The sequence below is a fragment of the Ruditapes philippinarum genome, unplaced genomic scaffold (genome assembly GCF_026571515.1).
Source record: "Ruditapes philippinarum isolate M1 unplaced genomic scaffold, ASM2657151v2 ctg69_1_1_1_1, whole genome shotgun sequence".
Classification (NCBI taxonomy): domain Eukaryota; kingdom Metazoa; phylum Mollusca; class Bivalvia; order Venerida; family Veneridae; genus Ruditapes; species Ruditapes philippinarum.
The window spans coordinates 351,615-364,970 of NW_026862474.1; the positions used below are offsets into that span (position 1 = coordinate 351,615).

Genomic DNA, 13,356 nt, shown 5'->3' on the forward strand with positions numbered 1-13,356 from the left:
TGAAAATATTGAGGTATTACAAAAATTTTAACGAAAATTCTAAGTCGAAAAAGGAGCATAATTCTGTCAAAATGCTTGATACAGTTTCCTCCTATACAGGTTGGGGTCATGATAGTGAACAAGTGTGCAAAGTTTCAAAGCCATATGTCAATGGAGTTTGAAAATATTTGAGGTATTACAAAAACTTTAACATAAGTGGTTACGCCGACACCGACGCCACCGCTCGGGTGACTACAATAGCTCTACTTATTCTTATCGAATAGTCGAGCTAAAAATAACAAAGGGCAATTACTGAAAAATTATGCAGAGTAGAGTTATCATTCTTGCACACAGCATTCCTCCTCAATAAGATCTATCCACCTATGAAGTTTCATGTTGACATCTCAAAGACTTTTTGAATTATGCTCCATTCAGGTGAAAAATTAAGTATGAAAAATAACAAAGGGCAAAAACTCAAAAATTATGAAGGGTGGAGTAATCATTCTTGTGCACTGCACTTCTCCTCTATATGATCTATCTATGAAGTTTCAAGTTGATACCTCAAATACTTTTTGAGATATGGTCCGGACAAAAATGTCGGACGGACGAAGACTATTTCTATATCCCCGCAGCCTTTCGGTGGGGGATAATTATGCAGAAAGTTTTGTTGAAGCAGTTTAGGTAAGGATAAAACATTCAATCTAGACAGTTACTATGCCTGCTATCATCTACATCATTTTTGCCACTTGATATTTCAACATCAATCAGCTGGTATAAATCGCTGACCTGGTAATATTATAAGAATTTTACTCCAGATGAAGGCATGATATTATTTAAAGTATGCAACTTGTCTTACACAAGGCATACATAAAGATGAGTATTTCAAGCCCTGGTGTAAACAGTATAAAATCTTGTTTGGTATGCGAAAATTGATCTTTATATAAGAATACCCTGAAACTAGCAGAATATGTTCCAATTTTTCTTTTACATAACAAGATCATTATAACAGAGAGCACTTGGATATCCAAATCAAACAATAACAATTGACAGTCATAAAATCAATGCAGGGCATACATATTGTACGTCATAAGAATTATCGGTTACACATCCGGGAAAACCTTTCAACAACTGACCATTTAAAAATTCTGTATGCTTTATGATAATAAACAAACATGAAACCTTTCTGAACCAGATGAAAGTTTTTGTAACCACCATTATGTACTATTGAAACAGACTGCCACTTGATGAAACCTTGCAAGACTACTGTGAAGGGAAATTAAGACAGAAAACATCATTTTATTTAACATAATACATTTACTATAACTCTTCTTTAATATTTACAAGTGTTTAAACGATAGTGCTGGTTGTTTGTCACAAAATACTACACTTATACACTTATTAAAGGCCCATTATGCCTCAGAACTGTATTCTTTTCATTTCTTAAAAAGCTTTTTATTTTTGTTACTCATTGGCCAATTACCTGAACCATCTTTAGCTTTCTGACAATTTGTTTAGTAAAGTGATAATATAGTATTTTGTATGGAAGTCAAAATATACTTTGGTTACATTTTGTTACTTATAAGACAAATAATTTGACCTTCAACGCTACTATCTTAAGTTGATAAGCATTTGACTTGCTATAAATCTTAACAACTCTTTTTTTAAGAAGGAAAGAATTATTCACTTCTGAGACATAATGTGCCTTTAATGAGAACATTTATGTATCAATAGCTAGAGAGAAGACAACATATTTGTATCTTTTTCTACAATCAAGATGACTGTATCTTTCTCAAAACAATTTTATGTTCAGGAAACTGTTTTGTTCTCAAAAATACCATCTATAGAATAGCCTTCCCAGTTTTGGGGAAATCTATGTGTAGGAAATTTTATATTCTTCATGAAACTTTGTACAAATTAATCTGAGATTAGAATATCTCTCTTATTTGTAAGAAAAAATATGTTTAGGAAATCTTATGTTATTCATGGAACTGTAACTCTTTTTTTATAAAAAGCTACAAACATTTTTTTACATACCATATTAATCGCACACAATTCAAATGATTCAATATTGAAACAGAATATATGAGTATACAGAAAAATGTATTTACAATATATATATACAAAACAATGACACAAGAGCTAAAGAAAAGCTTTGACAACAACTGCAATATAATAAACAAGTGAAAATTTTTCTTTAGCACTTACAACTGTTGACATTATTTATTTTCTCCATATTGGGGAAAAAAAGGTCCTTTACTTCTTTTACTATATACATGTATGTAGAATTATGAACACTTTACACCATAACCAGAAGTGAATATTCATAGTCACTAGATACTTATACACCTATATCACTGCCAATGTACATTAAATGTACATGTACACAATCAATCACAAAAGGCAAGCTTTCCTTATTCAATTTTATAAAAATATGGTATACTTCAAAAAGTGTATTTCCTCATTTTTGTTTTGTCTTTTGATCTAACAGCAGTTAATGTAATTTGATCTTGTACATTTATTTCTATCATTTTAAAAAGTCTATTTTTCTATGATTAAAGGTTATGGTAATCGAATCCTCCATCACAATAGAGAACTACTTTTCATCCGATAAAACCAGAGGAAAGGTTTTAACAGATCCAAACAGACGAACAAGATGTTAGTTAAATTGCTCTTTAAACAAGAGGGCCATGATGGCCCTGAAGTCGCTCACCTGTATATAGCGCCCCCCCCACCTGTCCCCCAGCAGGGCCAATTTTAACCCAAGGGCTTTTATTTGAACAAACTTGGTAGACACCCATAAGAAGATGTTTCATGCTAAACATCTAAGCTCCAGCTTTAAGCTCTAGCTCATTGGGTTTCTTAAAAGAAGATTTTTAAGTTTTTACTATACACATTTAGTTAATAAATGACACCCCTGGGGCGGGGCCAGTTTTAACCCCAGGGCTTTTATTTGAACAAACTTTGTAGACACTTACTAGAAGATGTTTCATGCTTAATATCTAAACTCTAGCTATTTGGGTTTTTCAAAGAAGATTTTTAAGTTTTTGCTATACACATATAAGGAAAATCAATGACCCCCCCGGGGCGGGGCCAATTTTGACCCCAGGGCTTTTATTTGAACATACTTGGTAGACACCCATTAGAACATGTTTCATGCTAAATATCTTAGCTCTAGCTCTTTGAGTTCTTTAAAAGAAGATTTTTTAAGTTTTTACTATATGCATATAGGGAAAATCAATGACCCCCTTGGGCGGGGCCAATTTTGACTCCGGGGCTTTTATTTGAACAAATTTGGTAGACACTCACTAGAAGATGTTTCATGCCAAATATCTAAGCTCTAGCTCTTACGGTTTTTTCAAAGAAGATTTTTAAGTTTTTGCTAAACACATATAAGGAAAATCAATGACCCCCCCGGGGCGGGCCAATTTTGACCCCAGGGCTTTTATTTGAACATACTTGGTAGACACCCATTAGAACATGTTTCATGCTAAATATCTTAGCTCTAGCTCTTTGAGTTCTTTAAAAGAAGATTTTTTAAGTTTTTACTATATGCATATAGGGAAAATCAATGACCCCCTGGGGCGGGGCCAATTTTGACCCCGGGGCTTTTATTTGAACAAACTTGGTAGACACTCATTAGAAGATGTTTCATGCTAAATATCTTAGCTCTAGCTCTTTGAGTTCTTTAAAAGAAAGTTTTTTAAGTTTTTACTATATGCATATAGGGAAAATCAATGACCCCCTGGGGCGGGGCCAATTTTGACCCCAGGGCTTTTATTTGAACAAACTTGGTAGACTCTCACTAGAAGATGTTTCATGCCAAATATCTAAGCTCTAGCTCTTACGGTTTTTTAAAAGAAGATATTTAAAGTTTTTTCTTTCGGTTGCCATGGCAACCAGAGTTCTGCATGGAATTAAATTCTTTGAACAATTTTTAAAGGTGACCACCAAAGGAACATTCCTGTGAAGTTTGGATGGAATTGGCTTAGTGGTTTATGAGGAGATGTCATTTAAAGTAAAAGTTTACGGACGGACGACGGACGAAAAGCGATCACAAAAGCTCACCCTGTGTGACAGGTGAGCTAAAAAGAGTTCAGGAAATTTAGACATTTTCGATCACAACGTGCATCTGATGTTGCTTCAAAACGTGTTTTTCGATGGAACGCTTTAATGAAAAAGTTTGCCCGCAATAATCACATTTATACGGTTTTTCGCCTGTATGACTTCGGATATGTAACTTCATATCTCGAACAGACCCAAAAACTTTATTGCAGTATGGACAGGAATTCTTTATCAGTAGGCTTTTCTCAAATCGGATCGTCTTGGTATTGTTCTCGGAGGTTGTTATAATCATATTAGGATCTGAAACAGATAAATGTTTGCATTAATATCTTTGCAAGCTGAGCTGACTGACTTATGACCAAAATAGGCTAAGAAACATTTTTGTGTTTTCAACTTTCTCAGAAAATGAACTCTCTAAATAACTTCTTTCAAATTGTTTCGGTAGGATTAATTTTGGTGAATTTGTTGCTTTTTATATGAAAAATACTGACAATGTGTAGCATATTTTTAACACACCTGTTACCAAAATAAAGTAGACAACAATAAAAGATATATAAATTTGCTTTATCTATTTCATGGACTTCAAGGCAAAGGACCTTCATTTCTTGTAAATCTAGTAATTTCTGACAGTGGAAACCTTCAACCATTAAAGTATCCAAACTGAACATTTCACAGATTTGTATTTATTTTTTGTGAATGCATTGGCAAATTATACTTTCATTGAAGGTCCTTTACATATTCAGAACACAAAATACTCAAAATATTCTTCAGTTCAACTTGCAAAGTCTAAAGAAATTTCTCTGCTATTTAGCCAGCATTCAAGTCTCTGAAAATAGCCAATGAATCATTAGTTTAAACTCAAACTTTTACAATCATGGATCAGTAAACATTTCGATAGCATAAAAATTGATGGATATGAAATCAACACACACTTGAAATTAATTTCAATGGTTACATGTAGGTCAACTCAAATTTTGTTATCCAATAAATATCATTCACAAACAGCTACCCCATATATTTGGCCATACATTTGTCAACTATGAATTTAGAAATTATTCATAAAACTAAACACAACTTTTGTCTAAGTCAACAACATGACTTAAAGTCAGTCCCTGATAAAAATGCTAGCTGTCTTAAAATCATGTTCTCTCCATGTCTTTTTACACTCAATGTAGGCATAAATTACAAATGGCATAAATATCAATATTCATGAAATCTAAGGGGCATAACAATGTTGTTATATACAATCTGTTGGAGTTACTCTTGAATAATTCTGCTTTTAAAATACAGTGTAATTTCATTTTCAAGCTTTGCTATTTGTGAAAATGAACCATACAATTTACAGTTCTTGGTTCTTGATGAGATATTGGTGAGTTTCTATCAAGTATTTAGGGAACATGACCAATACCCTAGACACATTTTTTTTTTTAATTTTCAAAATTGGGAAAATACTACTTAACTCTTCATAATCTTGAGCAAATTTGTCTGCCTATACTACTACTACCCTTTTCATTTTATATTCAATACTCAATTTTTCTGGGGAAAAAAAACCTGAAATTTAATTTCAAATAAAATAAAAATTTTGAGATTTGGAATATGATCTAGTATTGGCTACATTATACAGTCTGCCAATTTAGCATTTAGCAGATTAGCTTTGTAGCCCTTGGCCAGTAGACTGTAAAGTAACTAGCCCAACAGGCATGTGCAAAATTAGCAATCACCTTAGTTTCTGAAAATGAAATAACTGATTTTAAATAGAACAAGAACGTGTTTGTTAAACACAAATGCCCCCTGCTCAGATTCTTGTCAGTAGCAATATTTCAAAAAATGTTTACCCATTCACTCAGTTATGGACAGAAAAATTGCCAAAAAATTGTTAAATAATTGTAAGTAATATAGCTTGACAAAGTCATGGCATTTTGTAATTGTGAAAAATATAAGTTGCCAAGTCATTGCTCTGACTGAGTTATCTTCCTAACAAATATGAAATACATCTGTCATTAAATAAAGGCTGTATGGGCAAAAGTGTAAAAATCTATTTTGAGCACTGGTGACCTTGACCCAACTGACCCCTAACTCTATCCAAAAGAAGAATACTATGTAAGTTATCTTCCTACCAAATATGAAATACATCTGTCAATAAATAAAGGCTGTATGGGCAAAAGTGTAAAAATCTATTTTTAGCACTGGTGACCTTGACCCAACTGACCCCTTACTCCATCCAAAGGAAGAATATCATGCAAGTTATCTTCCTACCAAATATGAAACACATCTGTCAATATATAAAGGCTGTATGGGCAAAAGTGTAAAAATCTATTTTTAGCACAAGTGACCTTGACCTAGAGGTGTCATCAATAAGGATTTTTGTATTGATATATCAGTAATGAATTATTGGCGATACAGCGATATATCGATTGCCAGGCTAAATTTTAGCTTTCAAGTCTTTTTAAATGTTTCCTAAGGACACTGACAAAGCAGTAATATATAGACAAATGCAAAAAAGATAAACTATGAAAACTGAACAATTTGTTTCTTTTTTATCATATAGCTTTAAATGAAAAATAATGACTAGTAACTATAAAGTTTAAAGCCTTTTCCATTTTACTTTAGTTGTTGTTGTTGCTATTAGGTAGTTACTGATCATGCTAAATCCCGTCCTTGCCGTTCCAATTAAGCCGGGTTTAATTGGCAAATTATAGTGTGTAGAACCTGAATAATTATTTAAGTTTAACATTTTGTAATCATAATTTTAACAAAGAAACACCGACAAATTTTTCTTGGCATTTCTACACATCCACTTAGCAGACGTGCGAGATTACAACGAAATTAGGCAGCATTCGTTAGAGACACTGGGAGGTAACTTTGGCATTGATTTCCGTTTTCATTTTAGAAAAAAAATGTTTCTGGCATTCATAACTTTATATGTCGCTTCTATTTTGATGTTTTGCGACAGTAAACAGGTCTGTCAGTTCTATAAAACCTGTTCGCTGAAGTCTCTTTAGCTAGAAATTATATGTGCATTTGATATCCGATATTTAAAAAATGGAATCGATATCGAAGCGGATAACAAAGAACGTTGATACACCGATATCGATTGAATCGATGACACCCCTACCTTGACCCACTGATCCCTACCCAGTGTCTATTCTAGGACGCGCGATTGCGCGATTCACGCTAGTATTTAACAGATCGCGCACAATTCAAAATCATGTGCGTGAAAATCGCGCATCTATAAAAAAAGTTAATAAAACCGAAAACTTCCATCCCGCATTATATTTGGTTGTTTTGTTTACATTTACACCGAAAACCGAAGGGAGGTAACTGTAAGCTAATTATAATAATTTAGTACCGTATGGTACTGGTTACGTGAGTTGACGGAAATTAACGGAATGTTCGGTATCGACCGGAACTAGTGTGCTAGGTCTGACAGTTGGGCGCCATTTTAGTGTAGTAAATAATCAAGAAAAATGAGGCAATTCCTAGCTTGGCTACGATCTAGACGTGAAAGATAGTTCGATTATTTGTATTGCCAATCCCTGTATAATCAATCGCGGCAGTTCTGTAATAATTTGTTTTCGTTTAAAAATTAAGGGGGGACAACTTCTGCTGCCTTAAATAAATATTATCGTTTTAATTATTTCATCGGTTGAACGCCTCAGTGTAAACTTAATGCAGACGATTTAACATTGGCAGTGTATATTGGCACCCTTTGATTTTGAAAATCGCCCCCTTTTTTTTAAATAGAGGGGGGAAAATCACCCCTATTTTTCAATTCCTAGAAGATCCCCCGCCGAGTACTGGTTATTATTAACATAACAACTGAATACATAAGGCTTTATTTATATATTAATCATGGCATAAACAGTAATATTCTTTGAACTTGATAAATATTCAGGGCAATAACAGAGCCATACTTTGTGTTAAATAGTAAAATCTGGAAATGCCAATGAGATGTATGCATACTACATAACTAATCAAGGGCCATAAATCTGAGTTATAAGTATCTGACTGGAACAAGGCGACTATATGCACATCTCCTCTTAGTATCCCATAAAGTTTCATTGAATTCCAGCCAGTAGTAGCAGAGAAGTAGCGAGGAAACAAATATTTTTCTATATGGATACTGCATAACTAATCAAGGGCCATAACTCTGAGTTAAAGTGTCTGACCGGAACAAGCCGACGATATGCACATCTCCTCCTGGTATTGAAGGTTCCCATAAAGTTTCGTTGAATTCCAGCCAGTAGTTGCAGAATAGTAGCGCAGAAACGATTTTTACTCCATATGCATACTGCATAACTAATCAAGGGCCATAACTCTGAGTTAAAGTGTCTGACCGGAACAAGCCGACGATATGCGCATCTCCTTTTGGTATTGAAGGTTCCCATAAAGTTTCGTTGAATTCCAGCCAGTAGTTGCAGAGAAGTAGTGCAGAAAAGATTTTTACTCTATATGCATACTACATAACTCATCAAGGGCCATAACTCTGAGTTAAATGGTCTGACCGGAACAAGCCGACGATATGCGCATCTCCTCTTGATATTGAGGATTCCCATAAAGCTTCGTTGAATTCCAGCCAGTAGTTGCAGAGAACTACTCCGGAAACGATTTTTATTCCATATGCATATTGCATAACTAATCAAGGGCCATAACTCTGAGTTAAAGTATCTGACCGGAACAAGCAGACAATATGCTCATCTCCTCTTGGTATTGAAGGTTCCCATAAAGTTTCGTTGAATTCCAGGCAGTAGTTGCAGAGAAGTAGCGCGGAAACGATTTTTACTCCATATGCATACTGCATAACTAATCAAGGGCCATAACTCTGAGTTAAAGTGTCTGACTGGAACAAGCCGACGATATGCGCATCTCCTCTTGGTATTGATGATTCCCATAAAGTTTCGTTGAATTCCAGCCAGTAGTTGCAGAGAACTACTCCGGAAACGATTTTTACTCTATATGCATACTACATAACTAATCAAGGGCCATAACTCAGAGTTAAAGGGTCGGACCGGAACAAGCCGATGATATGCGCATCTCCTCTTGAAATTGATGATTCCCATAAAGTTTCGTTGAATTCTAGCCAGTAGTTGCAGAGAACTACTCCGGAAACAAAATTCGGACGGACGGATGGACGGACGGAAGGATGGACAACGCCAAAACTATATCCCCCTCCCGATTCCATCGGCGGGGGATAATTAAGCAATTAGGAGAAATTTAAGATAAATCCAACTTGCCGAAATAGGTTAACCAGACAAGGCCCTATTTTCAAAGTGAACAAGGGTGCAATAGTCACAAAATACGCCCGTTTACGAAAGCTTTAGATGGAGATGGGGGCATTATGGATAAGTGTTATCTAGCAAGCAAGTTTTTATTCTTGGCACTGTGTTGTTAAATGAACCTTAAAACAAATCAGTAGGGAAGATATGCACAGGATGTGTGACCTTGACCTTGGTCGCAGGGACCTGAATTTTATGCACGGCACTCAGCCTCACAATGATGAACATTTGTGCCAAATTATATTGAAATCCCTCTATGCATGTAGAAGTTTTGCTCCAGACAAGCGTTTTTCTATGAGCTCTAACTGTGACCTTCACCTTTGACCTAGAGACTTGGTTCATGTGCAGGGCACTACGTCTCATGGTGGTGAACAATTCTATAAAGTAACATTAAAATTCCTCCATGCATGTAGAAAATATGCTCCGGACAACATCTGGATATTTAATCATCTCCAGTGACCTTGACCTTGCAAATATTAACCTAAATTAAATGTGTCACACCTGTAGTCATGATAGTTACCATTTGTGCTACAATCCATCAATAAATGATGACTAAATGGTCCCTATACACATCTTCAAATTTTTATCTGAACTTTGACCTCTATGTGTAACATTGACTTTGGTCGCAGGGATCTGAATTTTGCGTGCGACACTCAGCCTCACAATGGTGAACATTTGTGCCAAGTTATATTGAATGTAGAAGTTTTGCTCCGGACAAGCGTTTTTCAATGAGCTCTAAGTGTGACCTTGACCTTTGACCTGGATCATGCATGGAGCAATACATATCATGGTGGTGAACATTATGGACATAAAGTATTATAAAAATTCTTCCATACATGTAGGAGATATGCTCCAGACAAAATCTGGATATTTCACCATCTTTAGTGACCTTGACCTTGCATATATTGACCTAAAGTACATGTGTCACAGCCGTAGTCATGATAATGACCATTTGTGTTACAATCCCTCAATAAATGATGATTAAATCGTCCCTATTCACATCTTCATATTTTTATCTAAACTTTGACCTCTATGTGTGAAATTGACCTTGGCCGCAAGGACCTGAATCTTGCGCGCGACACTCTGCCTCACAATGGTGAACATTTGTGCCAAGTAATATTGAAATCCCTCTATACATGTGGAAGTTTTGCTCCGGACAAGCATTTTTCAATGAGCTCCAAGTGTGACCTTGACCTTTGACCTAGAGACCTGGTTCATGTGCGCGACACTGCTCCTCATAGTGGTGAACATTTCTATGAAGTTTCATGAAAATCCCTCCATACATGTAGGAGAGCTGAACTGATATTTACTTGAAAATTAAAATATAATTAAATTTCTATGAGAAAGTATTTACATTTGATAAGGTAATTACTGTATGATCTTTATGAACAAATACCAAGTCTACAGAACACCATAGTTATCACAGTTAAGAATCTTGACCAATGAATGAAACATGTGTAAATAAATGTTACATTCTTTAGAATACTCAAGTCCAAGAAAGAGGATCATTTATGCCCTTTGATTAAATTCTATTTTTAGAATTGAAAGTGAATGTAGATCAAGGGGAGTAATTGTGTAAGTCATTTATGAACAAAGTAATAACTCTGTTGTCGCCCTTTGATAAAATTCTATTTACAAAATCTGGATATTTCATCATCTTTAGTGACCTTGACCTTGTATATATTGACCTAAATTATATGTATCACAGCCATAGTCTTGATAATAAACATTTGTGTTACAATCCCTCAATAAATGATGACTAAATGGTCCATATACACATCTTCATATTTTTATCTGAACTTTGACCTCTATGTGTGACCTTGACCTTGGCCGCAAGGACCTGAATCTTGCACGCAACACTCCGCCTCACAATGGTGAACATTTGTGCCAAGTAATATTGAAATCCCTCTATACATGTGGAAGTTTTGCTCCGGACAAGCATTTTTCACTGAGCTCTAAGTGTGACCTTGACCTTTGACCTAGAGACCTGGTTCATGTGCGCGACACTGCTCCTCATAGTGGTGAACATTTCTATGAAGTTTCATTAAAATCCCTCCATACATGTAGGAGATATGCTCCGGACAAAATTGGACGCCGCCCGCCCGCCCGCCAGGGGCGTTCCCATAATACGTCCCGTTTTTCAAACGGGCGTATAAAAAAGGGAAATAACTGGGAAATATGGATGACACAGTTATATAACTTGGCAATATCATGTACTTTGTATTGATAAGTAAGTGTGGAAATCATAAAGCCATTAGTATAGATAGAACTTAAGATATTTCCAACTTGCCGTTTTAGGTTAACCATTATTCATTTTCTAAGTGCTGAAAAGGGCAATAACTTGGTAAATATGAAAGCCAGAGTTATGTTACTTGCCCAGATCATGTACTTTGTATTGATTTGTAAGTGTGTAAACTTAGAAGCCATTGGTACATGTAGAACTTAAGAAAAATCCAAATTGCTGTTCTAGGTTAACCTTGTACGGACAGACAACCGTTCCAACATTTTGGCTTTAGGGGCTATTTTCTTTGTTATTTTCTTTGTTTTCTTAAGAGCTACTAGCCCCTAAACCCTTTGATCACGGAATGAACCTATTGTTCTCTTTTGTTCTCTTTACTGTTATATAGCCCCTAAACCCAAAATGTTTGCTCGGCCGGACGGCCAGACGGTTCAATTACTATATGCCCGGGGGCATAAAAACAAATTTATCAAAGATTCAGGGAATAAAATTACAAATCCTTAATTTTTTTATTTTAAAATAGTAGATATTGCCAACTTTCAATGATTTTTCTCACTTAATTGGGAAGAGGCCTTAGCCTCTTGATTTTGGGAAAAATTATCGCTAAAATTGCTTAAGTCGGAGGTAAAAAAGCTGGTTTAACTTCAGATTTTTGGGAAAACTGCAAGATTTTAAAGAAAATTTCAATTGGGAAGAGGCCTATTTTCGGAGTCTGTTATATAAGTAGGAAAATCACTGACTTTGAATGTGTTGTTCTAAATTTTTTGACTGATTAGACCAAAAACAATTTCTGCAGTATAATCCAAGATGTTATTAATAACAAATGTCTACAAAGTGTTTGCCTTAATTTAACATTTGATTATTGAAATTAGTTCAAAGAATTATCAATATTCTTCACAACACACTATTAATCTACATAGCTAGTAATTCAGTTCCAAAATTTGCCTGTTTCCAATGTGTAAATGTCAACTCATCCACATAACTTAATTCAGCAAGTTTACAGTCTTGACTTGCAGATCAATATCATGAAATAAATATGATATCTCTAGTATTTTTACTTCATGGTGTTTAAAGCAAAAAAAAAAAACATACATGGACAAACACTGACAAATGGTTACTCTGGCAGAAACTAACTTAATTTACCAACACAGTTATAAGTCAAAATTATACAAATAATTAATTAGCTGAAATTGCTGGAATCAATTTTTAATACAATATGGTTTAAAGGCTACACAAAGAATAAAAAGAATAAGTATTAGAAAGTTTTACTTACTTTGATAGGATGTGTTTTCTTTAGGAACAATTGTAGCCATTTTAATTTTGCTGGTAGTTGATTGACCTTGACTTGACGAGGGTGTGTTTTCACTAGACTCCTCCCATTCTTCAGCTGGCTCCTCCTTCTCTGCATACTGCTCCTCCTCATCGCCCATGTCAGCATAGCCCTCCTCCTCCTCCTCTAAATCTTCACTGTCAAGATCACCAGGAGATACCTGCAGCAGTATGCTCTCCTGAGAGCTGGCACCTGATTTTGGATTCGTAATAACTCTTGCTGAAGAAACCTTTGGAACATTTGATGTTGATTTGACAGCTTGAACCGTCTGTCCCTGTGTGGGCGTTTTAGGCAAAGCCAGCACACCAGCAGGCCTGCCCCTTTTAGCTTCCACTGTTTTATGTGGTGAATCCTGCTTTCGCTTTCCCTTTCCTGAAAAATATATTTTCATATAAAATTTGAATAAAGCTAAAGAAGAAAAGTTGTTTAATGGTTCCTTCTATATGGTGTTCACAAGATTATTCTTATAT

General features: G+C 35.2%; 1 protein-coding gene across 1 annotated transcript in view; it reads right to left on the reverse strand.

The window, feature by feature from the left end:
* Positions 1-13,356, reverse strand: part of LOC132719212 (zinc finger protein OZF-like) — a 31,482-nt gene that overhangs the window by 14,552 nt on the left and 3,574 nt on the right. Inside the window, exon 4 of the mRNA XM_060702965.1 lies at positions 12,830-13,258. Coding sequence (XP_060558948.1) covers positions 12,830-13,258 — 429 coding nt within the window. The remainder of the gene's footprint in view (positions 1-12,829; positions 13,259-13,356) is intronic.